The 25761-nt window shown below is 37.3% G+C and overlaps 1 protein-coding gene across 3 annotated transcripts in view; it reads right to left on the bottom strand.

Moving 5' to 3' along the window:
• Positions 1-25761, bottom strand: part of MYO16 (myosin XVI) — a 393194-nt gene that overhangs the window by 110281 nt on the left and 257152 nt on the right. For all 3 annotated transcript variants that reach the window (XR_011322146.1, XM_069770289.1, XM_069770288.1), the window contains exons 17-21: positions 20832-20943; positions 17336-17453; positions 16493-16564; positions 15742-15883; positions 7176-7248 (exon numbers count right to left, since the gene is read on the bottom strand). Coding sequence is in view for 2 of the 3 variants with exons in the window: in XM_069770289.1 (XP_069626390.1) it covers positions 7176-7248; positions 15742-15883; positions 16493-16564; positions 17336-17453; positions 20832-20943 (517 nt within the window). In the remaining variant the exon portion in view is untranslated. The remainder of the gene's footprint in view (positions 1-7175; positions 7249-15741; positions 15884-16492; positions 16565-17335; positions 17454-20831; positions 20944-25761) is intronic.

The raw sequence follows: 25761 nt of genomic DNA on the forward strand, positions 1-25761 counted from the left end.
TCATATGAAGTATTATATAAAACAATGATATATTTTCTGTCCAAAGATATGAAAAGTTCAGAAACTACATTTTTTAAGCATGTATTTAATTGTACCCATGAAAATTAGGTGGAAATACAGTAGTAATAAAAGAAAATACAGTGACATTTTTGCCTAAAACAAACGTTGTGGGAATACCTTTAAGCATTGTGTATTTGCTTTACCTTGCAGCATTACTCGACATTACCTATGGTGGTACTTCTCATTAACCATTGTTAAACTGTTCGTTACATGCCTCTTACTGGCTCCATTGCACGTCTCTTCTGTAAGAAATCTTCCTACCTGTCTTCCTTTCTAATCCTAACTCACTGTTATGTCTTAGTTAAAACAAATACACCATCTATTTGTCCAACTCTTCATTAAAAAGTAGAAGAAAAAAAAAAGTCTTGTTCAAGCATTTAAACAAACAACTTGAAGTATCATCCAAATGGCAGAATTTAGAAAATAATATAGTGGCATTTGGTAAAAAGAATAAGTATTCATCACATTAGAAACAGTGTTAGCTTGATCTCTCTTCTTTTACTACATCTGACTGATTAGTACTATTAAGTATACTCCAAATTCAAATTTAGGCAGAAGACCAAAATTGTACTGTGCTCTGTAGACAGAAAAGCACTTTTGACTAATAAAATTTTCCTGCTCTTCACTTTATATAAATAACTATTTGAAAAAGCATAGCCAAAAAAAGGAAATTTGTGAAAAGAAAACTTGGTGACAATCAGTGAGGGAACGATGGATGTGAACACCCTTTGGAAAGCTCATTTACATCCTGTGGTCATGCAGAAGGATTAGCTCTCTCAAGGGATGTGTATTGAGAGCATGGAGTAAAGCTCACGGCTGTCACATCAACACATCTATCAAGTCGTATGTTATGGGCCAAGATGATGAAGCTACAACGCCAAGTTTAATTTGCAAGGATGTGCTCTAGCATTTCTCAAAAATGTAATTCTAAGACAGTGGAAGGCAGAATCATCTTCCATTTACTGAGGTTGGACCCAGAAAATATTTTTAAACCTAAGGTTGATGGATCACTTTTTTCTCAGAACTATCTTCATCACTGTTTCCCCTTGTACCTGCTACCCAAACATTTCCACATCCTTTTCTTTATGTAGAGTACCAATCAGAATATTTTTAATAAATGTGTAACAAAACCAGAACCCATTACATTTCTTCCTTTGCTTTTTAGGGGCAATAGGACCTAATACAGATTTCTTGTTTTCCTTGCAGTTCCAACAAATTCAAACATAGTCCTTCTGCCTCTCTGTCAGAAGAACTTTATTTCACTGGGAGTTCATGTTGTCTCTGGGGTCAGTTGCCATTAGCTGATCTGTGTTCCTCTAATAAACTAAAACAGAACCCAGTGCTATATTAAAATTTTATTATGGGTAGCTGTCATCGGAAAAGCCTTCCACAAAGGAGGGTCCGAAAAGCCCCTCCAAAAGGGACACAATTTCAATACAAAGTGGAATAGTCCCTCAGCTGACTTTGTACATATAAAAGTATTAAACAAACAGGCGTAGTAACAACAGTCTTTCCTTGAAAGAATTTGGAATTAAAGATACTGAAATAGTTCCAAATTATTTTTTTGCTCATACTGCTGGCTGTAAGTTAAAAAAGGGTGCTGCTGTGGAAAAGTAAGATAACAGTTAATAAATGTCCTTGTGCAGCATTTCACCAATCAATCACAAACTGAATCTAGCTGGGAATCTCAATTTTAGATAAATTATTTTATTTTTGGCCACAAAGTGTCTACCATAAAAGAATAAACTAAAAATAAACATTTTAACATCAGGTACCTGATAAGCCAACTTTAAAACTGAGTAACACTGGTTTTCCAGTGGCTGACTGGAATACCGGACGGACAATAGCATCCTGCACAAATGGAAAAAAATGTGTGCAGACTGCAAAAAAGACCCAAGGGACTGAGAAGGAACAGGGATACACTATGACAAAAGCCATACAGAGTGTAAGACCCACAGGAACTGGGTCGAGGAACAAATTAAAACATAGGGTCGCCGGGTCCCTGAGGGCAGGAATAGGCTTTTCCAGCCTGGCTCAGCTTTCCTTGGGACCCCCACCCAGCCCCTGCCCATGGGCCCAGTCCCAGCAGACACCATGGCAGTGACAGCTTCCAGCCCCATCTCCAGCTGCTCCTGAGAGGACCCCAGCCCCGGCTCACTGCTTGCCGTATCAGGGCTGTCAACAGGCGCCATTACTGGCCCTGGTTCTGCCCACTGTCCTCAGGCCCTGCGGGATGGTGCCAGTGTGGGAGGGCATGGCCGGCACTCGGGTCCTCCCAGTGCCCGGCTCTCTGATGCCAAGGATCGGCTGGCTCTGGCCGCTCCACAACAAGGATATGAAAACCCTCCTGTGCATGGAGGCTAGCAAAACTCTGACTTTAAGATATCACGTTATTTTTCCCTGTTAAAGGCTGAATTAAGCTAGTAAAGCACTGTCCCTCATCCTGTGGGGAGTAAGGAATGCCCCAGCACTGAGAACTGCAGTGGGAGGTTCTGCATCCAAGTCCCTGCATAGTATCAGAGCTCGGTGTGCACCAGCACAGGCTAGTAAAGACAAGCAGACCATCCATCTGTACTCTGGACAGGCAACAGCAAAGAAGGCCGACTTCTTCTGCATAAAATAAAATACTGGAATGCTTTTTCAGACTGCCCAAATGCAGACACTTGTGTGCGTGACCTCCCATCTGCTATCACGGAGACTGCAATGACTGTAGAAAAGTTAAGTCGTGTAACTTTTATCTAGTTGTAGCTATCCATCCACAAAACAGGCAACACGAGCTTATATTTGGATAGCTAGAAGTGGTCTCATGGCTGAGGCAATGCAATTTAATACAAAATATTCTGTTATGACTGTTTTGGCTAGGAAAGATCAGATGACAAAATTAAACAAAGTCTCAGCAGGATTAACTAAAGAAATAACACACTGTGAAGTTAAAACCTACCACACCTAATCATAAAAGTAGGTGAAAACTCCTGTGAGCACAGCTGGGTTGTACAAGCTCTTCTGCTTCACCATAGTGACTCTGAAGTCCGGAGTGGGGCAGGCAATGCTCTCTGCTCTCGGAGCCAGCTGGCTCCTGTAGCCAGAGATGTGCTGCACAGAGCTGCCATGGGGGCCATGCCTCTCCCAACACTCTACTGCATCACATGGATAATGCACATTACTTTAATGGGTATAGAGTTGAATGGGAGTCAAGAAACACTTGCCTGTTTCCATGACCTGCGGAACTAATTCAGGTAAATTACTTGTATTTCCTATAAAAAGGAGGTTATGATATATACTTTCTTCTGCAAAACTCAAGAGGTCTACAAAGGCAAAATACCATGCAAGACCTAAACACATTATTTAGCAAGAACTAAATATTTTTTCAGTTTACCACTTGAATTAGACATCAGAGAGGAAAGACTCTACTAGAGTCCATTTTGTTTAACTGCATTATTGCTCTTTATGATGCCTCCACAACTACAGACCTCTGTTTCTGTAGAAAGACCTGACTTTCTGCAGGGGGAAGAAATGCAACTCTTGCTACTCTAAGGTCTGTTTTTTCTGCTATAATACAGTTTTCTTAGAAACAATTAGGTGAAAATGGTACAGGCAACTTTATCAGCCTTCCCTCCTGCTTATCACTTGTTAGGTTCATTGGCCATGAGTTCTTTCCATTTGTGTGCATGCTCTTGTGGTCAAAGAATATATTAGCATAAAGGTATAAAGAAGATCGCGGCATTCCTTGACTGCACTATTTGGAGTTGTGCTGTGAATAAGATCTAACCTAGTTTTAAACTCTATCGGAAGAGAAGCAGACATTTTCTACTTTTAAAGGAGTGCAGATTAAGCTGTAAACAAATATAGACCCTCTCAAAAAAGGAAACCTAAGAAAACATTGAAAACTGCCACTGAAAACTGCCATTGCTATTTTTGGTAGAGCACTCCTATTTCTTGAAATGATCACAAAATGAAGGCCATTTCTGTATAGAACAGGAAAGACAAATGTGTGCTCACTTCTGACCATGTTCCAGGGTGGCTGTATACAAAGCTGTTCTGGCACAGCAGGAAAATGCTGTTCCCAAGCCAATGAACACTGCTAGGAAGTGATTGTAAATTGTAATTGGGGTGAGCTAAAAGTGTACTGTAGTGATTTACCTTAGCTCAGCTGATGAGCAGTAGCTCACTGAGGCCTGGTAATTCAGAAGCTTTCAGTCTTTATTGAACAATGACTCCCTCAGACTGTGGCTTCTAAAAACACTGTCCCCTGTCTTTCAGCTTTTAAATTTCATATCAAAAATCACAACTCCGCTCACTATCACTTACTCCATACACTTATTTACTGGTATTTTAGAATTACATGTCCTATTTTTGCTATTATAATGTATCACACATATATTCTATAAAATGAAGGCTTACCAATGCTCACCAAGTACAAGGAAAACTGAACATTTGATTAATACTGGTTTTAACTTCTAATGCTGCCTTCTTTGTAACCGTCTATGAAACTTTTCTCCTAGCATGCTGTCAGTCACATCATTTTGCCTGCAGAAGTTACCAGATTCTTGGTGTAGACATAATTAACCTTTTCTAGTTCTTTTACATCTATTGTCCTATGCATTGTTTATGAACCATTCCTAGACCAATTCTTCGTTTCCCTTTGACATTTCAATGCTTTAATGCCTTATCATTCCAATACACTCACTGGAGTGGACAAGTTATTCTACCTGGTTTATCCAGCTCTCTCTTCCTGAACTGTCTTCAAATACAGCCTATTAAAATGAATTGCTTAAATTGACGTGTGATTTAGTATCATATTGCTCTCTTAATTATGATACTAAACTGTCTATCAACTGTCCTGATTTGAAGGATTCACGCAGCTGCTTGGAATGCCCCCAGATATGGGCAATCAGGAGGTTTTAATCTTTCTTGAAAACAGCTGTTTTGTTGTTTTTTTTTTCCAAGAAAGCAGGCAAACGGGATTCACAAAGAATGCCTTGTCTTACACTAATTTGAAACAAAAGATTCATTTTCCCCAAATTACTTTTGTAGCACCATTTCAAAATATGTTAATCTAAATGTAATGAAAAAGTATTTTTATGGCTCCTCCGCTGTTTGGCTATAACATTTAATGTTAACGTTCTGCAATCACAAGCTTTGACACCAGGCATGTTTGCAGACATGATGCAATGTTTTGCATGAGGACCCTATCTGGGCTAACAAGCCTGTTTACCTTCACGGTTAACAAGCCCAGCAGAATACTGAACTAGGCGAGACTGCTAGAAAGCTCCAGCTTTTGAGTGCAGACTGTTTTGGGTATGTCTGCATGATTTCACTGTGACGCAGGGATACAAACTGCTTCTCTTCACTGAAACTGCAACCTATCACTTCAGGAATGAGATGTGTTAATCATATTATAGAGTCCATATAAAAATGAACCCTGTAATTCCCTCACCTCTATTCTATCTTTTCAGGAATGCAGTTCAGTAGTTTCTGAGGTAACTACTCAGAGTATCACTCAGTACTACTCAACAAAATGCATTCAGTCCAGGTGGAGGGACAGTGTCTCTTGAAATACATTTATTTAGAAAAAATAAAATAAAAATGCAAAGTTGACTTTGAAATTATGAAGTTTGCTAATGCAGATATCATAAAATAAATTGCTTTTTACTAATTTTTCTTTAAATCTCCTACTTTCTCTTCAAATATGCTCTGCAGTCACTAAGCAGAAAATTACTTACCACAGAAATTGGAATTCATGGTATTTCATGATGTCAGTTGCAGAACTTATATGAGTTTCATGACAAAAAAAATACAGAACAGAGTCAAAGGAAAATAACCAGTAAGTCCCAAGATGCAGCCCTCTCTTTTGAGATGCATTTAAAATGCATAGAATACTTTATCCTTGTTAATCAGTAGCTTTTACAGAAATTTTTTTGCATACATTCAGTCTGTTAGAATGTTTTTTATTTTTCACCTGGTATTTTTCCCCAAAGTGGACATTTATACTGAGTAAATGACTGTCAATATTGGCACACATCAATAGTCCTTAATACAGGAAATGTTCAAGCAAGGTAGAACTGTAACAGCAAAAGGAGTTTTGTGAGAGGGGACCTGGAATATGTTTTATTGCATTTTTACATGCTCTTTTGAAGGTAGAGGTAAGCTCACCCTGTTTGTGCTTTCAAACATTTGGAAATTGGGTAGCAATGTAAATATGCTATACGAACTGCACTAATGTGGCTCTAACTCCTATTTCATTAGAAAGTTGATTCATAAAACAATGGATTGACTGGGATGAAGGGGCAAATTCTTATTCCAAACAGCAACAGGTCCTTTGTTGCTGATGCCATCTCTATTCTTTTCTATGCTTTCATTTTCTATTCTATGCTTTGATCTGCTGCTGCTGCATTACAGAATGAATGAACAACTGAACAATAACTTAGACATCTCTTTCAGCGTGTTGTGTAGAGCTGCTAATGCTTTCTGAAATATGTAATTCACAAGAGCTTTGGTATTCAGAAACTAATGTTGAACGTGGGCAAACAGTTCCATAACTTTCAAAAAATGTTTGATATGTTTAAATGGATTTTTAACCATTCAGTAAGCTGAAGTTTAATTTATTTTCCACTGAAGTAATTAAATTTTTTAAAAAGTCACATATTGTAAAGTCACATAGAGGTGAAACTGCCAGTAATGGCACATAGCATAATGTAGCATTTTCATTCTATTTCTCCTCCAAGGCTTCTGAAGACCTTTTGATCTTTCTTCCAAACCAGCGTATTGTCCTCCTACTCACTGACCTAGTTGAAGTATCACTTCCAGAAGCATGAAAACACACAACACTAAGTATTTTCCTCAGATTGTCCTTCAGTGCTGATACTACTCCTCTTCCAAATCATTATGGTACATGTTTACTAGATTCTTTTAAAATGATGAATAACTGTACAAAGCCTGTGCTTTAATTCACACCCATATAAGCACAATGGGAAGAAAAAAATTTAAGAGCAAATTTTCGCCTCCACGTATGCTTATATTCTGATCAAAACACTCGTTTTGGCTAAAACCCAAAACCTTAATAGAAGATTTAACATTAACAGTTACAGTAAATTCAGCAAAACATAGCCACTTACCTGTTCGAAAGTATTCTTCTGAAATTCTTCAAATCCGAAAATATCCAGTACTCCAATTTCAAATACCTGGTCACTGTGGGGAAAAAAAAAAAAGTTACAGATAATAAGAATTCAGGCAAGTGAATAATGCACCTGTTGTTTCTGACAAAAGTATTTATTCTAGGATCGAAGCAGGCTGTATTTCAAAAACATGGTACAAAATACACAAGCAGACCACATACACAACTGAATCAAAATTCTACCCACCAACCTATCGTAATGAACATAAATAAAAAAGCAGCGTTCAAGATTGTTTTAGCAGCCACTTTAAAAACTGTATTTGTAAGAGAACGAAAAAAATCTTAGCTTCTTTAAAGTCCAGTTTCTAAAGGTACATCGTTTGCTCAGATGAGAGTTTAAAAATTGCTTGGTTGCACTCAGTTACCCCTTCCAGTTATTTCTTTGACAGCCAGAACTGCTCCTACTAAAGGTATTTCAAGGGAAACCTGTTAAGCCAAAGTCCTCTCTGTGCCAGCATCAAGTAGCGGCTGCCAGCTCAGGCTGCACAAGAGGTTACATCTCTCAGGGGAAAGAACAGTCAGAATTTGGGCATGAAGACGACAGATGTTTCCTCTTTGAATATATATAAAAAAATACTTGTTGGCAATGCATCTAATTTGTCATGTGCCACTGCCTGCTTTCAGGAAAGGGCTTTTATTTTGGCCCAGCGGAAAGATAAGTGCAGGGCAGTCACCTAGGATTGGGACAGCAGAAATGAGAAAGAGACAGAGGTGTTATTATTCTGTACTTACTTGGGACTAAGTCATTGTAAACCTGATTTGGAGAAAAAAACAAGTTCACTACGGGGAGCAAAATCCATGTTTTGGGATATCCTGTTGCCTGCTTTGGAATGATTTGAGAACTAGATATGAAAGTTCCGAGCTCACTGAGGCTGGCATTTTCTTTATTTTCTTCACAGTATCATTAGACAGAGAACAGAAAAAGAGGGTTACAGTCAAAGATTTGTTGCAGTTTGCCTATGTGAATGTAGTGGGACTTTCTCCAGAGTGAAATGATCTGCCAGCAGGATGAAAGACTTTGCACTATAGCCAATGGCTGTCTGGAATAGGAAAAATCATTCAGCTTCCTGAGAAAGGAGATGGACACTTTCTAAAGCAGATGGGTTTCCCCTTCTCTTTGCCAACATAATTTGTAAATGCATACAAATAATATCGCAGCCTGCTGTTTCTGAAATCTACTTTTCATTCCACATTTTTCCTCCATGTTCCCTCTATGTTGAAATCTATGTGTATAGCAGGATATAGACGTAAGGGAGAAAAAGGTGATCCACTGTTGAAGTACTTTATTATAGTTCTGTTACAGTCAGTGTAAACACTGGCATTTAATTAGGAAAGGATCCAACACTGAAAATAAATTCCCATATAACAAACAAAAAAAGTAAAATCATAAAAATATTGAGTACTACAAAACAAGCTAGGAAAAATGATCCTCAGGGACAAGGAGACCCTTCTTCAGAAATCACAGCCAAGAAGTTTGTCTTCATTTCTAAGGCATACTGGTTCAATGCACTACAGATAGTCACAAGACTGGCTACGTGCGTAAATGTCAGGCATAGAGAGTTGCATAATAAATCTAACCTAGAATGACTTTGTTGGGCAGGAGAGGTTATCGTGAGGTCGATTAGCCTCCGAGGGAATTTCTACAACAAGAAGCATAAAGATATATCATCAACTCCATCTCCAGCAATGAGTGCAATTTAAATTGTGTTTTAAAATGTAAGCCTCATTTTCAAATGTTCCTGATTAGAGGTGGGTGTACGTTCCTTGTCACAGCATGTTTTCAACAAAACCAATCCATTTCTGTAGAGAAGAATGAGACATTTTAAAAACAAACTCACTCAGACCAATATTGAAAAGCCAGAATTATTATGTTATTTAAATAAGTTTTGGGGAAAAAAGTAGTTTGGAATTTCAGAATACTTAATAAGTTCTCATTCTTATTTTTTTACCATTTATCTATAGCCTTCCTTATAGGAAGGCAAAACATGAACTGCTATGTAATACTGCACAGCAGCTGAAATATTACATTATATTTCACAGTTATTAAGAGCTACTTAACACAGATGAACAGTTTATCCCTTCTTTGTCTGATTCAATGAGTAGATTTGAGGCTGGACTGCTTACAACCCAGTTCAGTACCATGACTGTTATTTTGTCAAATCAGTCTCTCTCACTTTCTCTCAAGGAATATATAAACATTTGCATAAGGAAAAGGCCAAAACAAACTGACTTAATGAATTATTACAAATCAGGCAAAACAGGAACCTGGCCCTAGTTTCTAAAACTCCAGGTTAAAGTCTTAGCAGCCAGCCTATTGCCTACCTCAAATAACATTTCTTATGAAAACTGTAATATTTCTAAGAAATATCTTGATTTGCTGCAGATGCATTTGTTGACAAGAGAACATGTCATCCCAATTTTTTTGATGAACTCCACTTGATAATCTTGGTCTTGTATTATTAGAAGATGCACACACTACATGAAAAAGAGCTGGAGGTTTTACGTAATTAGTATCTTGCCTACGGGGCAGGTATAACAGAACAAGGCTCTGTATCCTCTACAATAGTGACATTTTATTACTACATTGTGGCATTTATGTGCAAAATCTCACCAACCATAATAGTAATTTTCTGTATTAAATTATTGCTCAGGTTTTGAAAATTAAAGAGCAACAGACAGCACAACAAGAAAATTAAGTGTTGTTTTATATGTGGCTACAAATTACTTTGCTTTTTTTCTTTCTTTCTTCTTGTCTTCTGTTTTATACCACTTTTCTTCTCAGAGGGAGGGTCCATATATGTTTTTCTTGGCTAGCTGTCAATCATATTAATTCCAGCAAAATTACTTTCCTTAAATTAATCATAGCAGAGATTCCCAAGGCAAAACAAAGCATGAATGATCCCATGTTTACAAATGAAAGGACATGTCACTAGTGTCTAAAAGAACAAATATTAGAAAAGAGCACTTTTTGTTCTGAAAAATCCCCTTATTTTACTTCATTCTTTTATGGTTACTAAACATCACTGACACTTCCCCCCATTATGTTTCAGATATTCAATATTAACTACGTATAAATAAAACAGCTACAGTTTTAGTGGGGACTGAGACTTTGATTTCAAGTTTGACAATATTTCCTAGCATAGAAAAACAGCAACTTGCCAATATTTGAAGAACATTTTTATCTCTTAGACCAGTACATAGCTGTGAATAGTTAAAAACAGGCATGGATGTTAACCATAACTCACTTGATTTTTGTGATTTACAAAAGAGCATTTCAACTGATAATATTTTACAATGTCTCCAGTTTTGCCTTCTTCCTCAGAATGACATCTCTGTAAATGTGTCCTTATAGACTAGAAATACCTTTTGATCTTGTAATCTTAACAACTGCATTATAAAGAAACTACATAAAAATTCTTGGCAACTCCTAAAAACAATACACGTACAGAAGACATCCTGTCTGATGATCTACTATCTTGGCAGACATCTTGCCATTCATCAAGAGATGCTCTCGACCTGTTTGCCATTCCTGGCTCCCTTTACACTACTTCTGACCCATTGCTTCAGACAAACCTATAGGATGTTATTTGATCACTCTTTTTTCATCCCAGATGGTTTTCAGCTCTGAAATCCATAGGGTTCATTCCCATTGTCATTTTTTGTAGTCTGCCTACGTAAAGCAGCAAGGTGAATCTGTTGAGGCAGGATGATCTAATGTACCTTTTCATCTGCCCCAGATAAAATGTTTCTTGCTCTTCCCCCAGCTTCTGCCAGTAACCAGAAGGAACCCAGTAGGCTTATGTCTGATCTGGATAAACTAGAAGTGATACTGATTAATGAGGAAACATTTCTAGGATTAGATAAAGTATATAACCTAGCCTTCAAATGAGGACCCTCAGAATCCTAATTAAGACTCCCTCAGTTCTCCCAGGGGGACAGATTACACCCGTTGTCATAAATATGATTCTTGAAGGGAACAGGCTGAATACTTCCAGTTGGCTATGTTCTTAATCTCAAACAATTACTAAACCAAACTAGTTTCCAAGACTTTTGAGAGTGCTTTTTCTGGTATTTTTTTTAAGATTCTGAGATTTTTGCTGAGATGGTGTCATTGCCACATCTCTCAGTCATCTTGGTCAACAACTGTCATTTTTCTTTTAATATTATCTTACCCAGGTGTGAGTGGTGCAGATAAGAGACAGTGGTTGGACACAGTGGAAAGAAACACTGGCTCCATATCTGACAAACATTTCTTTGAGTGACTTGACAGGTATGGCAGGAAGGGAGAAATATGTTTGCTAATAGACTCCAGATCTATAGCCCTCTCATCAGTAGCACATACTCTTCCCCACCTCTTTAAAGCAAAATTCGTTCTATGCTTTAAAAAACAGCATTGTCTTGTTTAATGAAACACTGGAAATGATCCAGACTGAAGCAGATCTCAAAACACGGTATTATGCACCATATGCTTTTAGATGCTTTGTACTGTTTGTTTTAAAGATTTCCCTACCTCCACATATAGAGACAATTCTCATTATGCTGTGCATTCATGTTTTGAACAGGAACTCTCTTTCCATCCTTCCTGCACTGCCAGCACCCTTCTACTGGGTTCAGTAATACATAAATGAATGCTTTAGTTTATGCTCTGGTTTTTTTACTTAAACTGGGAGGATTTCTATGTCAGAATATCTATCTTGTTCTATAAATCAGGTGATGTGTATTAAAAAGTTTGTAAATGAGACTCCTGAGATCCTCCTTTTCCCCAAATAAGTGTTGCCACTGCTACCCTCTGGCAATATCTGAATTTCACTGGAATAAGATTACACAGCCAGAATACACCAGCTTTCAGAAAATACCTATTTAGAAATATTCTATATGCTCTATTTGAAACAGAAATCTCCTATGGCTGACCTGCTGATACAGACTGAGGGTATAACTGAATGCTAGCTTTCTTTGCTTGTCTGTAATACAGCAAGCACGTTGGCATTAGCCCCGTATCCCGGCCACATAAGAGAGAAACTCTTTGCTAACTAGCTGATAAAACATCATGCCTTCTACTTACTAGCAGGCAGGGAAAACAATATCAAGATGTTCTCAAGCATATATACCTAATTAGCTTGTTTTGCATCAGAAAAGAACAAAAGTATTTCACAAGAGTTCACAGACATTCTTAAGTCCCCATAAGCATAAAGTCCTCTTGCAGAATGAGTCATGAGTTCTTATAACATCATCTTAAGACATTTTATTACTAATATTTGGATCACTAGATCCAACTTTGCCAACATGCAATCAAGCACCTTGAAATGCCACATTTAGGCAACCATGAATGCTCTAGTCTCTTTTATCTACAAAACTGAAAATCAGCACATTTATTTGAATGGAAGTAAAACAGTCATAAACTTTGAAGAGTTAAGAGTCTTGAGAAGAAGTTCACCCAGACGATTTTTATACTAATAGGAAATAATTATATAAATGAGTGAATATAAATATTAAACTTAAAAAAAATAAATATAAGCACCTGTAAGAAATTTTAATAGCTTTCTTCTAATCCCATTCTAGAGGCCAATTACAGAAAAACAGTTTCTCTCCAGGGAATTTCTTTGAAACAATATCAAGATGAATAAAGTAATATACCTCAAAGTACCTTGCAACCAGTCCAGACTAGAATCCATGGTTGTAATTTAGTTCTAACTAGACAAAATAGTAAGTAACTTTTTATGAAGGAGAACAACATTTCTGAACGGGGATTATCTCACTTAACACTGACATTAGAACTCTTGCTTTATATTTATTGGATAGTATTATAAAGTGATGAATTTGCTGGACTCTGGCAACACTTTTACTGTCTATACTTCATACCTCTAGAGCTTGGTCTTTGCAGCTTTTCATAGAATCATCTCCCCTTCCCTTAGATCTAATGGCAATCATCACTTTTATTTTGCCTGAAACCAGTCACAAGCTATTTCATGGTAAATATAAATCAATATTAATGACCAAAATTGAGTAGCTTCAGCATAAAAGTTAAACCCAGGTAACTAGTTTCCTCAAAAATGCCAAGATCAAATGTTTCTCTTAGAGTTACTAAGCCAATAAATCTAATTTTATTGCTTCATAAATTCTCACTGAAGTTGAATGGAAGTACAGTTAAGCTACCTCACAATAAAACAAGAGAATTGAGTTAGAAACCTTATTCCAGGTTTCTGATGAAGGCTTCACCCCATCTGGTAAGTAGTAACTGTGTAAGTTTCTCACCAGGCAATGAAGTGTGGCTTGAAATGTATCATCAGCCTTATTTAGCCACATTAGTTAATGTCTTTGGTGGATCTTTATTAAGAGGTTTATTAAAACTGCACCAAACTGGAGGTATAATGCCACTAATTGATAGAATTGCTCAGATGTATACGAAGTAAATCTGAACCACAAATCACAGATTCATGAAATGACCTGCATTAATCCAACTTGCATCTTGAACTGTGCTATGCCTTGATTTACTACTACAGCTTATGCAATATGATTAGGCTGGACCAAAAAAAAAGGTGGGGGTAGGAGAGGTATTTTTTTTATCTTAAGCTGGCTAACTCAACTGGGGTTGAAATATCAATGAAGGACAGTCAACTTCATTTTCACTTAGAATAAGCTATTTAGCTTCAAGTTTGGAAAGGCACCTGAGGCTGAATTTGGCCTGCCAAAATTTATTATGTCTTGTCAGCATTGCTAATATATCCTAAGCCAGTTAGTTTCCTCTAGCCAGCCTAAAAGAACTCCCCTTTTTCAAGCATAGGTATAATATAAAACTATTGCAAATTCCTCATTCCTGACAACATCAAACAGCTGTCCTGTTTTAGCTGGGACTTAGAACACCACATAGTCTTCAAGTTACCACACAGGTAGAAATTGTTTCACTGAGAAGTATTTCCACAAGGTAGAAGCCACCTCAGACACATATGACTGCACTAAAAGGAGACTGCAAGGTAAACAATATACAAACAGATTTTACTTTCATTATTTGAAGATCTTATGATACCTAGAAATTATAGGTTTACCTTACTCAACAACAGAGGTACACAACACCCTGTTCTGAAAGATTGTGAGATATCAGATTTCAAAACTTCAAAATTACACATTGAAAAATTATTTCAAATAATTTTAATAGATTTTTAATATACTGATTCTAGATTTCTTCCTCAATGACCACTAGAAATGAGCTCACCGTAATTAGGAATACCTGAGCTGGATTGCTGTCTGTCACAGACGTGCGCTGGGCTAAGCCCATGTTCTGTAAGTCCCAGGAATGAATTGGGAAGACTTGAACGTGACCACATGCCACTGTCCTTCCCTGTTCTAAACACAGTATTTCAAATTAGGACATGGATTGGAAAGTTGCTTTAGCTTGGTTGTCCAGGTGTAGGCAATTCTAAGGGGCTGTACAATCAGAAACAGACAAGTAAAACCATTCCATGTTACTGGCAAACCTTCCCTTTGCCTCCAGCAAGAAGCTAGGCACTCTGGTGGTACGTATAATGACAGAAAGCTTTTGTGTGCAGAAAGCTCTGAGTTACTCAGGCATGCTAGCTTTTCTGTTAGCTACACCTATAGAAATATGATTTATTACTAATTGGTCTACGAATTGGATAGGAATAAAAGTAAGATTGTAAAGTTTTCAAACTCTAAAAGAGGGCACCTGATAAATATTTGTCCTATGAAGCCAACGCAGACATGATATAATGGAAAAATACTTACTCTTTTTCTGAATTTCCACATCTGTCATTTGTGGTTTTCCATTTAGCAATAATGCCAAGACATCTTGTACTTAATGTTCACAAGAAAGCTCATCTGAGCATGTGAGATGCTGAACCTTGGTTAAGTCACTTGCATATGATCCTTTAATAAGATCTACTGTCTTAGTTCGCTACTTTGATGCTACTAAGAGTTCTTTTTTTTTGTTGTGTTTTCTTTGTTTCTTGACTGCTCCACTGACGACATTAATTAGCATTCTTTTTTTCTAAGAAACCATACTGGATAGCAACAGCATTGAATTTAGCAGATGATAACCTAGAGACACCCAGAACATTCTTAGAACATTTAATTCAGTGAAGTTTAAACATTCAGTTGAAGGCCTTTGAACAAAATTCTGGTTTTAATACCCTGTGCTAAGGTCATAGTTTTGGGGAGAAAGAAAAAGCATATTCTGCACTAAAAAAAACACCAAGCAGTTTTCTGCTTGTTGAAAGAGTTTGCTTATTCTGCATTTTCAACTCTTAAAAGGCTACTAATTCTAACCACCAATCCAGATTACTGCATTAAGTACCATGTCCCCCTACACGAACAAATAAATAAACAAATATGTTACCGAGGAAATGACTTGAAGGAATGGCCAGTGATTTAAAGATTCAAGCATCACTGCCATGCTATCATAAAATGCTTTAAATGATGGAATTATGTTTCTTTTACAGATCTGGATTTGAACAGATAATGGCACACCTAATAGTTTGTAATGGCACTCCTACCTGCCAGTCTCATCTTGATTTTGAAGGTAGCAGTTGATTGTGTTGACTAAAAAGCTAAATAAACGACCATATAGAGATTTTGCCAAGAGATCGCGGTAAAATTCTGCTATCTCTATAGTATGCCTCCGTACAATCATGTCTCCTAAAAGAGAAAGCAGAAAATGGAGATGAAAGCATGTTGTAAAGCTTGCCTTAAGTAATTTTAGTTACAATAAATGTAGTTACAGTTACTTCTCCTTTGCCAAACCTATACATGGTGTTAGTTTTTTCTGAAGCCTCCAGTGAAAGATGAGAAGACTGTCAACACTCACAAGATCTTCAGTTTGGAAACATGTACATTTGTACTTTTTTCAATAGAAAAGGGTATGAGTACCACACAGAACTAGCATTTTACTGGGAAGAACTTTTTAAAAACTTTTTTTCTTTTTCAGGACACCCCTGTTGACTTGAGTTCTAGCACTAATATCTAATCTGTTATCTTGACATACTTTTGTAAGATTAATCAAGTTAGGAGTCCATCAGCGTCAGACTGCAGAACTGCTTTGCTCCATATTACAAAGACATTTCTAATTCAGTGGCCCAGTCTGACTTACTGCATGGCAGGTAATCCCATGTATTCCTCAGAGAGAAAATTTACAAGACCATACAAGAAATAAGAAACAAAAATTATCTGCTTTTAAAATTCTCAAATCAGAAGGATCAAAATGCCACCAGGTCTGATCTATGAGAACGTAAGCTTGGAAAAGATTACCTTTAAAATACTGAACATCAGTTGTTAAGGCTGAAGCAAGCTCATCTGGTGAAACCTGCAGCATCCCCGCAACTGAAATGAAAAGAGAATTTCAAGAATGCCTGATCTGTGATCTACTGTGTTTGGGATTTTTTTATTACAGATTTTCTTATGTAGATGCCATTTTTTAATAGTGAAAGAACCGACACATTAAAGGAAAGAGTGCTGTCATAGGAGTAATCAGAATTAACAAACACATAAAATTGGGTTACTATAATCAGCATTTTGTGAAGTTTGAACATATCTGTATATTACATTACAGCTTTCTTTCCCCTTTAAAGATTCTCGGGTCTTTCCCCAGGGCTTGGCAGACTTCCTCTCATATTAGAGTTAAGGTATGCTACTTACTGACATTCTGTATCCATAAGCCACTTTGAGGAGATTTGTTAGTGACTAAGAGGGCAAACTTCAAAGCAGGGAAACAAGAGACCCTTTTAAGACACAGATTTTGAATGTAAGGAATTCAATTCCATGCAAATTGTTCAGCTGTTGACAAGCAGCGCAAGAGCATTTTAAAAGAAGACTGCACAAAGTGCACTGTACGATTTCTTTTGGCAAATGATACCATTAAATAAGACATTAAATTAGATAATTTGCAATACTAGCATTTTATTTCATCCCATAAAAATCTGTAGTTTATAAAACATTGAAGTCAATTGGATAATGCCTTCCCACAGTAACATGAATTTTCAGAGGTCATCTTTTTGGTCTCCCTGGAATTGTGTTTCCATCTGTTGGTGGATCAGCGCAACTGTCCTGCTGAGGGACCAAGTGGGCAGCGCTCCAAGGTCACATCCTACTGACCTTGTTCCAGTAGCTGCAGGTCTGACACGAATGCTGTCTCAGCGTCTGTCAGAGCCGTAAAGCGAATGTCTCCAAGATGCAGAATTGCTGAGAGAATTACAAACAGGTTCTCCACCTCCTGCACATATTTTATGCAGAATTAAAGATAAAGAAGAGATCTGTTGGGCACACCAGTGAAAGGCAATGCTTTATAAAAATACAAATTCTATTAGTTTGTATCATCAGCATTTGCTACATTAAAAAGTATTCATGTGCGAACTATTAACAGGAAATTTGGATTTCAAAATCAAACTGGAACCTATCTAGGACATAAAACAACAAGATTACCTTTTTTTTTCTTTTGTTTTAATGTAAATCACATTAACTACTGAGTTAAAAAAGTTTTTCAGAATGTGATAAAAAATACTGAAGTATCTTTAATGGATGCATTATTTCTGCAAGAAATAAACGTATCTTCTCCATAGAGAATTTCCATCAAGACAATTTCTGTATCTGGGAATAGCAAGGTTTGGTTTTTCCTCAGCCAACTGTATTCACAAACAAAGTGTCTAGCTCTAAATTGTAACAGGTTCCTGGTAGTAAAAGCTGTAATTAAGGTCTAAAGAAACAAAAGCAATCTCCCTTACCCACACATTCCCCCCATGATTGCATGTTATGTTTTAGATTTTTCCTGGCCTCATTTTTACCACCGCAAGAAGAGAACTAATTTCTTGTTTGTTTGGGGTCTTTTTATGTTTTTAAATTCAAGCAAAAAAATGATCCATGAAATATGAACCAAAAATGCTAAGACATGGAAAACATTGTGTGGGTTTGGAAGGTTTTTTTAAGGTCAGTTACATAACAATGGTGCTCCTTAAAAACTGTAGAACAGGGAACCTGATATCCACTATAGCATTAGATGGCATTATGCACAGCAAAGTTAATAGATAATTCAGGAAATATTTTTGAAAAATAATATTTGGAACCTGATTCTACTGAAACAGTAGAAGTGGCAGTGAGAAGTCTCACATACTGGAATTTTCAGAATAAGATTAAAAAATACACTACAAATGAAATAGCTAATACATCCCCTTTATTCTCAGCTGACTGCAATGAATTCAGAACACACTGAAACCAAGCTTGGATGACTTTTCATCAGTTTGCAAAAGAAACATGTCAAAAAACCCCAGCTTTTCTTCTTCTTCTTCTTCCTTTCTCTAATAAATACACCCATCATCAGAGGACATTAAAAAAAGCTCAGTCTTTCTGGGGTACAGACAACAGCGCTTCCAGTGCTGTTTAAGCAAATTTGATTCTCTGAACTACATTTTAAGACAAGAACTTCGATCTCTTACTGTATGAGACGGATGTAAATAGGGCAAGACCGTATTTTTGTATTACACAGTACCAAAGCTGAAGATTAAAAAAAGCAATATATACAGGCGAAGTCTGAATAAGATAGCTCTTACAACAGAAGAACTGTCATGCTAATATGGCATTCAAACCAGGGTGCTATACCCTGCTTCTTAGGAAGGCCTCTTAGGCAAGATGGAACGGCACACTAGTACAGCATACTTCTTGCTTGTTTGTTAAATTGTTCAGAACTGGTTTGGGGATGACTGTACAGCACTGAACTGCAGCAGGCTGGGACAGATGTTTATTCTGGTGATTTGCTAAGGCCTCGGGTTTATTTCACGTTCCAGAATCTCAAACATTTTCTCATTGTGCTCAAAGATGCATGCTCCCTCAACTTTAAAACAATTTTTTAATAAACATTAACATACTTTGCAAGATACCATTAAAGACTGCTAAGGAATTTTTATGTAGTTCTTCAAAAAGTTAATCTCCTCTATCATTAAATGTGGCTAGATGGTCAAGGAGTAATACATACAGAGCTTTCCATGTACCTCAGAAGTAATGGGTAGAAATTTTAGATGTGTTTTATCTACATATTCCCCTCTAACCTCCAGCACAGGAGATCAGCCTGCAGTACTCTGGAGCTCCACAGATTTCTAGCCTCCTAAATGTTTATTCTAATGCTGTCTGGATATAGAGGAGCCTTGAAGGTGATGTACGTTCTTCTGAGAGGCAACTTACTTCCTTTCAAGAACTCCGAGCAAAGTGAAGTTGAAGTACTAGATCCAAAAGAATACTGTTATGCAAAGTGTTCTTAGACAGTTTCTGCAGGCTTCTAGAATGTGATTCATTATGCATTCAGTTATTTATTTACGGGCTGAACAGAACAGAAAATTTAATGGAAGACCTAGAGAGATTCGCCCATCTGTGAACACTGAGCTAAATGCAGAAGTGCCTGGAACTTTTGCTAGTGAAGTCTACAGGTGCAGAGCTTGAGCCACTAAGAGTAAGGTATAATTCTGTCAAATATAGCCATATGTATTCAATTTTGTACATGGCCACATGAATATTCACGAAAAAAACCCACACTACTTTATATTAAAAGGTGGCATAGGTTACCAAAGAACATTTGTTTCTACCTTAACTGGGGAATGCCCAACTACATGATGTACCATCACCACAAAAGCCTACCTCACACCTAAATAACAACTTCAGCAGACTCACAATTTTTTTTGCTGATAGCCCTTGAACACTTTTTATTACAGTTGTTGCCCATCTGTCAGCTCTTATGATAATCTAGCATACTGTTACATTAACTTGTCCTCCATATTTTTCTTGTGATGCTAAATATTATGTAGGGGTAAATAAGTTTTTACCTCTTTCTAGAACTACTGTTGCTTATACATTTGTTTTGCAGAAGTGTCCCAGCTACAGTGTGCTAGGTAGCATATACATATGTAAGCAATATGGGGAGTTTGTTAAATATTCTAGCATCCTGAAAGGAATTACACAATTTACATGAGTTCTTATACTCAGCCCTCCGTTTCTTCTGATTCCTGTCACACCTCTGTCCTCCGGAACCACTTCTTGATTTATTTTCCAAATTATCTTCTTCGTTAGCGTTATGGGCTTGAAGACAAACATCAGACCTATCTTCTTGTTGCTTTTTTGGGGGTTAGGCCAGCTCTTTCAAGTTACCCAGCCCTAATTTTGTTTGACTAAATATGTATTTCTTTTCAGGTGCTGCTAGCAAAGGCATTTGGAATGAGTTTTCCACAAAATTAAAAGGGACAGGGAAATAATCAGGAAGAGGAAAAAATTCGTGTTGGTTTTATGAGGTTTCTCTCATATGGGATTTGATTGTTTCTTTTTATCTCTGTAATTTTAATTGTTCAGAGTATTATACCTTGAAGCTGTTTTGTGAATCTTTAAGAATGAAAAAGATTTACATTGTTGGCGCTGTATCTAATTAAAAGTGATTACAGTAATTTTCCTGGAGTGAACTAGTACTGTATATTGTTCCAATGTCTTAACGAACAGAAAGAAAGACAGAATGGCACTTCTTTTCCCCACAAAAGGTTATCAGCAAGAGTTCCTTTTGACTCACTTTTAACTAATATGGTGATTTTAGCCACGAATAACATAAGCTTGTGTAACTTACCAGGCTATTGAATCCCACAGCACCTAGAGCTTGTTTTAGTATGGCTAATTTCTCCCTGTTTTGACGGTTGGCTGTTAACACTGTCTCTTCCAGTACGGTCTGGCTTAGATACCTGCACAGAGGAAAGCATATGTAGTATTTACAAGGCTGGTGCACAATCAAACTTTTGAGGGTAAAAGCTAGCTTTGCCCTTCTAACCAGAGGTTTATTACAGATTTTTTTCAGCCTTTGGAGGAAACAGTATCAGTGACAGAATACTCCTTATTTCTTTCCTTAAGCTTTTGCTTAAGGCTCCCCCCCTGCCAACTTTAGCCCTACATGTAAGCTAAAACTTCAGATTTAATTTATACCACTGACAGTTTTGCCTTTCTTGCACTACCACAGATTCCCCTTCAGAAGGAAGATTTGAGGAGATCCTCTGATAACTCTGACTGCTTTAAACTCCCCTCCTGCTGGCTAGGGAATAGATCAGCTCTTATCTGCCTGATCCCATGGTGATCATTCTCTCCCTGGGTGACAGGTATACTCAGCATCTCTTAGAACAACGTAGTAACTAAGTGCAGAGAGTAGTAAATGTATATATAGCCCTTAAGCTGTACTGCTTTGCACACTGTGAAGCAAAATGAAATTTTACAAACCTGCCCCAAAATAATGATTGGAAGAGAGAAAGAGAGACACCTAGTGCAGCAGCTAACTCAGGGAAGAAAAAAAAAAGAACCAACATAAAAAGCAGTAACACAAAATAGAATAATCAAAAGCTATAGTACAACAGACTACTGAGAAGAGCAGTAATCTTAACCTTTACAGCAGTGTATTTTGACCCTCTTAAAATATGTCTATAGGCCAGATTTTTAAAAGTGCTCAGGCATCTTCATAGAGCTGAGATCACTAAGAATGAGGCGGCTGAATATCTTGTGGGATGTGATTTTTAATTACATCATGCTGAGAATGTAAAAAGATGTTTTGTTTTATCATTATCATTAAATTATCATTATCATTAAAATACACATTCATCACACAATCTACAATCTTCACAAACGTCACTTACATCAACAAAAGAATTCCCCACACCTAAATCAAAATAAGCTCATCACAACACCAACAAAGGTGGACAATTTACACACACTCCACCCCTCATCCTTTCACCACAATTACAACAACAAAAATTCCCCACAATTATTCTGCTCTCTAATAATGTTCAGTCCATGATCTGACACATAAAGACGGGAAACAATACTGGTTTAATTTCTGACAATTCTTGTTCACAATCCTATTCTAATTGCACTATAGAGGAGACACGGTTTCAAAATAAAACTCCTATTACCACAGAAAGTCTGGCAACGCTGTAGTAACTAGGGTGGTAGCTCTTGTAAAGGTGGCCTTTTACGTGAATGTGTGAAGCTTTTGGAAACACATGGAAGAATGATTTAGTATTTGCACTTTTCTAACTGATAATGAGGTTTATGAGGTATATGTGATGAAATGCAGAGCACGTTTTTAGTGGATTGATACCAGATTTACCAGTGTGGATCTCCCTTAGAGTGATAATGGCTTATGTTACCCCAGGAGGTGGCCAGAGGAAGAATGATGGGGAGAACACCATGTGCCTGGGTGCATAAGCACTTTTTGCACCCACAGGAGAACTCAGTCAGCAGATATTTCAAGTACAAACAAGCCTCACATCAGTGGCTACAGCCGGTGAATTAACACAGCCTTTGAGAACGTGGGTCTGTGAGCATCACTGCCAGAGCACTGCACCATTTCCTTGAGGTTACTAAAAACCTTAATTTTGTGCAAATCAGGTAGATACAAATGATAGCATAGCTGTCAAATTAGCTACAGCAGATGATACAAAGTATATGCCAGCTTTCTAGTTTTTTTCTTTTTTTTTTTTTTACAGTGTCTGTAGGTTTCAAAAGGAGGCTAGAATACAGCTGATACTGAATCTGGCATAGAACCTACTGGTATAAAGGTTAATCCAGCAGAAAATTTTCCACTGTTCCAAACTGCTGCATGAGCTTATACCAGTTCAGTGTTATGCATCATGTGTTGGTGGCATTTTTGATCCGTAATTAGGAGATTAACAGCGGCAGCTACTCTGCTGTCAAAATATCCTATTGTTGAATGGTTGGAGGAGTTGGAAGCTTATGGCCATTTCTGCAAAAAAAGCCTCCTCACTGGTGCTGTCCCTAAATAATTCTTTGCCTCTCTGCATACTAAGCAGGGAATACTCTTTCCTGTCCTATGAAGAGAATATTGCATACTTCTCTTATTTAAGCAACCCCATTTAACCAGCTCTTTTCAGCATAGTTAAAAGTGCTAGTGGTATCGTAGCAAAAAGGTGCATGAATACTACCAACACGTATCAAAGCAGGCCATGGCACAGCAAAGTGACCCAGAACACTCACTCCTTTGGAGGAGAAGAGCTGAGCTGTGATATGAACCAACACGCATCAGTTCTTGCCTTCAGCGCAAGCACTTCTTGCTGATACAGCAGGGGGCAAAATGGGTACCCGCCAAACCAGGTGCCTGTGGCTCCAACAACCCATCCGTAAACTGCAGCATCTGCTGGGACATGCTTGTTGGAAGAGAATCTGACTTTCCCAGCATAAATCTCCTGAAGATTTAATCAGCAGATGTGCTGGTGCTCTTGGAAAGGGCTGCAGTTGGACATTTTCTAAGATGCACTTCAATTTAGAATGTTTCCCCAGTCTAAAAGCAATTAAATCCTTTTATAACATGTCATGAGCCCCACTCATCTTCCAGACTATTAAAGGACTAATGAAATATGAAAATTGCTTTGAAGATATGCACATTCAACTGTTGTATGTTTATAATATAAAGCATATGCATGTTAAGGATGGATTAATTGTATAGAGTACTTGGAACTGTTGATGGATGTCATACAACTCCAAAATGCAGAAAGTACACAGTGTAGCAGAGTAGGGGGTATAATATATACTAGCTAGACAAAAGAATCATATTTTATAGTTGTTAAGTTCATTCTAGTGACATTTAGACAGACATATAAATGATTATATTTTTTTTGCATGTGAAACATGCAGTTCCCTGGCATCTCCTTCTTTCCACCTTAAAGGCCCTGAGCATGGAAAGGGCTTAGACACTCTTTGTATTAATATTACTACTATCACGTATTTATGCTTAAGAACCAGCTTCCAGAAGAAAGTTTAAATTATTGCCTCTCCTACAAAAATAAGGAAAGGGGAAAGATGGGAAAGAGATTTGTCACAGCACAAAAGTCCTAATAATAATGGAACATTCCTTCCTTGCAGATACATCATTATTCTGTAAAATGTAAACTTTTTTTTAATATGTGTAGCCTTTCTCATATTTATAGTGCATTTTTTTGTGTTTTGACACTCAAGTGGCCTGGATGGTATTGCATCGCTAGTGATGAAGAGGGATTAAACTGGTTAAAGTTTCCATTGTGAACTTTTAGTTATTATTTTCACTTAGATTTTTGTTATTGTAAACTATAGTGTTATAGGCATCATATTTATAAAAACCTATGCTGTTACTAGAGTATATGTAATGCTCCTGGATGTTTCCAACAAGGTAGTCTGTGTCCAAACACAAACCAGACCTGGTGACTCCTGAATTCTTTGTTGCTGAAAATTTTAGTAAAAGAGGTACTACTGCTATACAGGCCAGAGATGATGTTCCATAGTATCCGAAGCATGCAGGCTGCACACCAATTGTGGACTTACTTATCATAGTTTCACTAGCCTTACTTGCATATCTCTTGTGTGCAAATTCACTCTACAAATGCACATTCACATTAGCTTACTGCAGCTTTTGAAAAAGATTCTCAGATTTTGGCTGAAGCTGAGCCTTTTAGTTGAAGGTAGCTGCTCAGACAAATGTTATTTATATCTCTGGTAAAACTGCTGAACCAAACAGTGTATGCAGTTCCAATAATTAAGTCCTTTCTACTGACTGTCTAACCATTTGTTTAAATGCTACCATGTTGACATTTGCATCGGACTAGTACTCTCCACAGACAGCTTATCAGCACACAAAAGTTTTAAGGACATGTGATCAGTGACTGTTTATTTTACTGTTCCACAAAAAGTTGGGGTTTCTTTTAGGATAATGAACTAATCAGTCATTGTAGTACAGTCACTTTCAGTAGAACACAATGTTGCATCAGACAATTTCTTGAGAAATGTAAAAGAGACTACCTACATAGTTTTTTCTTTCCGATTTTTCTTCTAACAGTTCTAATGTCCAGCATTGTAGCAATCTCATCTATTCTAGTCTCTCAAAAGGAAAAAATGACTAGAAGAAAAAATCAACGGTGGTAATTTTTCAGTATATTGCTTATCATATTACAAAAGGTGAAAGAAGTCTTTTTATTTTGTCTTTCCTATTAGAACTGTTATGTTTTTATAAAATCTATGAAGAGAGAAAAATAAACAAGTTCCAAATTTGACAATTAGGGGATTTAACTGAGAAGAGGGAACCCCTTTTCTGATAACTGTCTCATAGTTGGCATGACCCACAGAAAAGGTCTGGAACTTCCCCACTCAGTGTGTCAGGCAGTCCATTTCAAAGTGAGTTCAAAGCATCTAGGGCATGAGGTTATACTGAACCTTCATGTTTCACATCCCAGGTAATTAAGTGCTGCATCTTCTCAGTTAGCTCATGCCAAGGCAGAAAAGCTTAGCACAGTCCACTCAGGAAGGTTCATCTTCTTTCAGTGGGAAGCTGAAGAACATCACAGGCTTTCAAAACTAAGTTTTCTTGATATTTTGAAGCATAGTCAAAGCAAAGATACAAAACAATCACCTTTTGGCCCTGAATTTACTCCCAATCTTGAAAAGCTGGCTCACACTCTGATCAGAATTCAATATATCTATAAACTTCCTGGCTATAGTCATCAAAGTCTAGAGACTGTGATTATCAGCGC

This window comes from Haliaeetus albicilla, chromosome 25 (assembly GCF_947461875.1).
Source record: "Haliaeetus albicilla chromosome 25, bHalAlb1.1, whole genome shotgun sequence".
NCBI lineage: Eukaryota > Metazoa > Chordata > Aves > Accipitriformes > Accipitridae > Haliaeetus > Haliaeetus albicilla.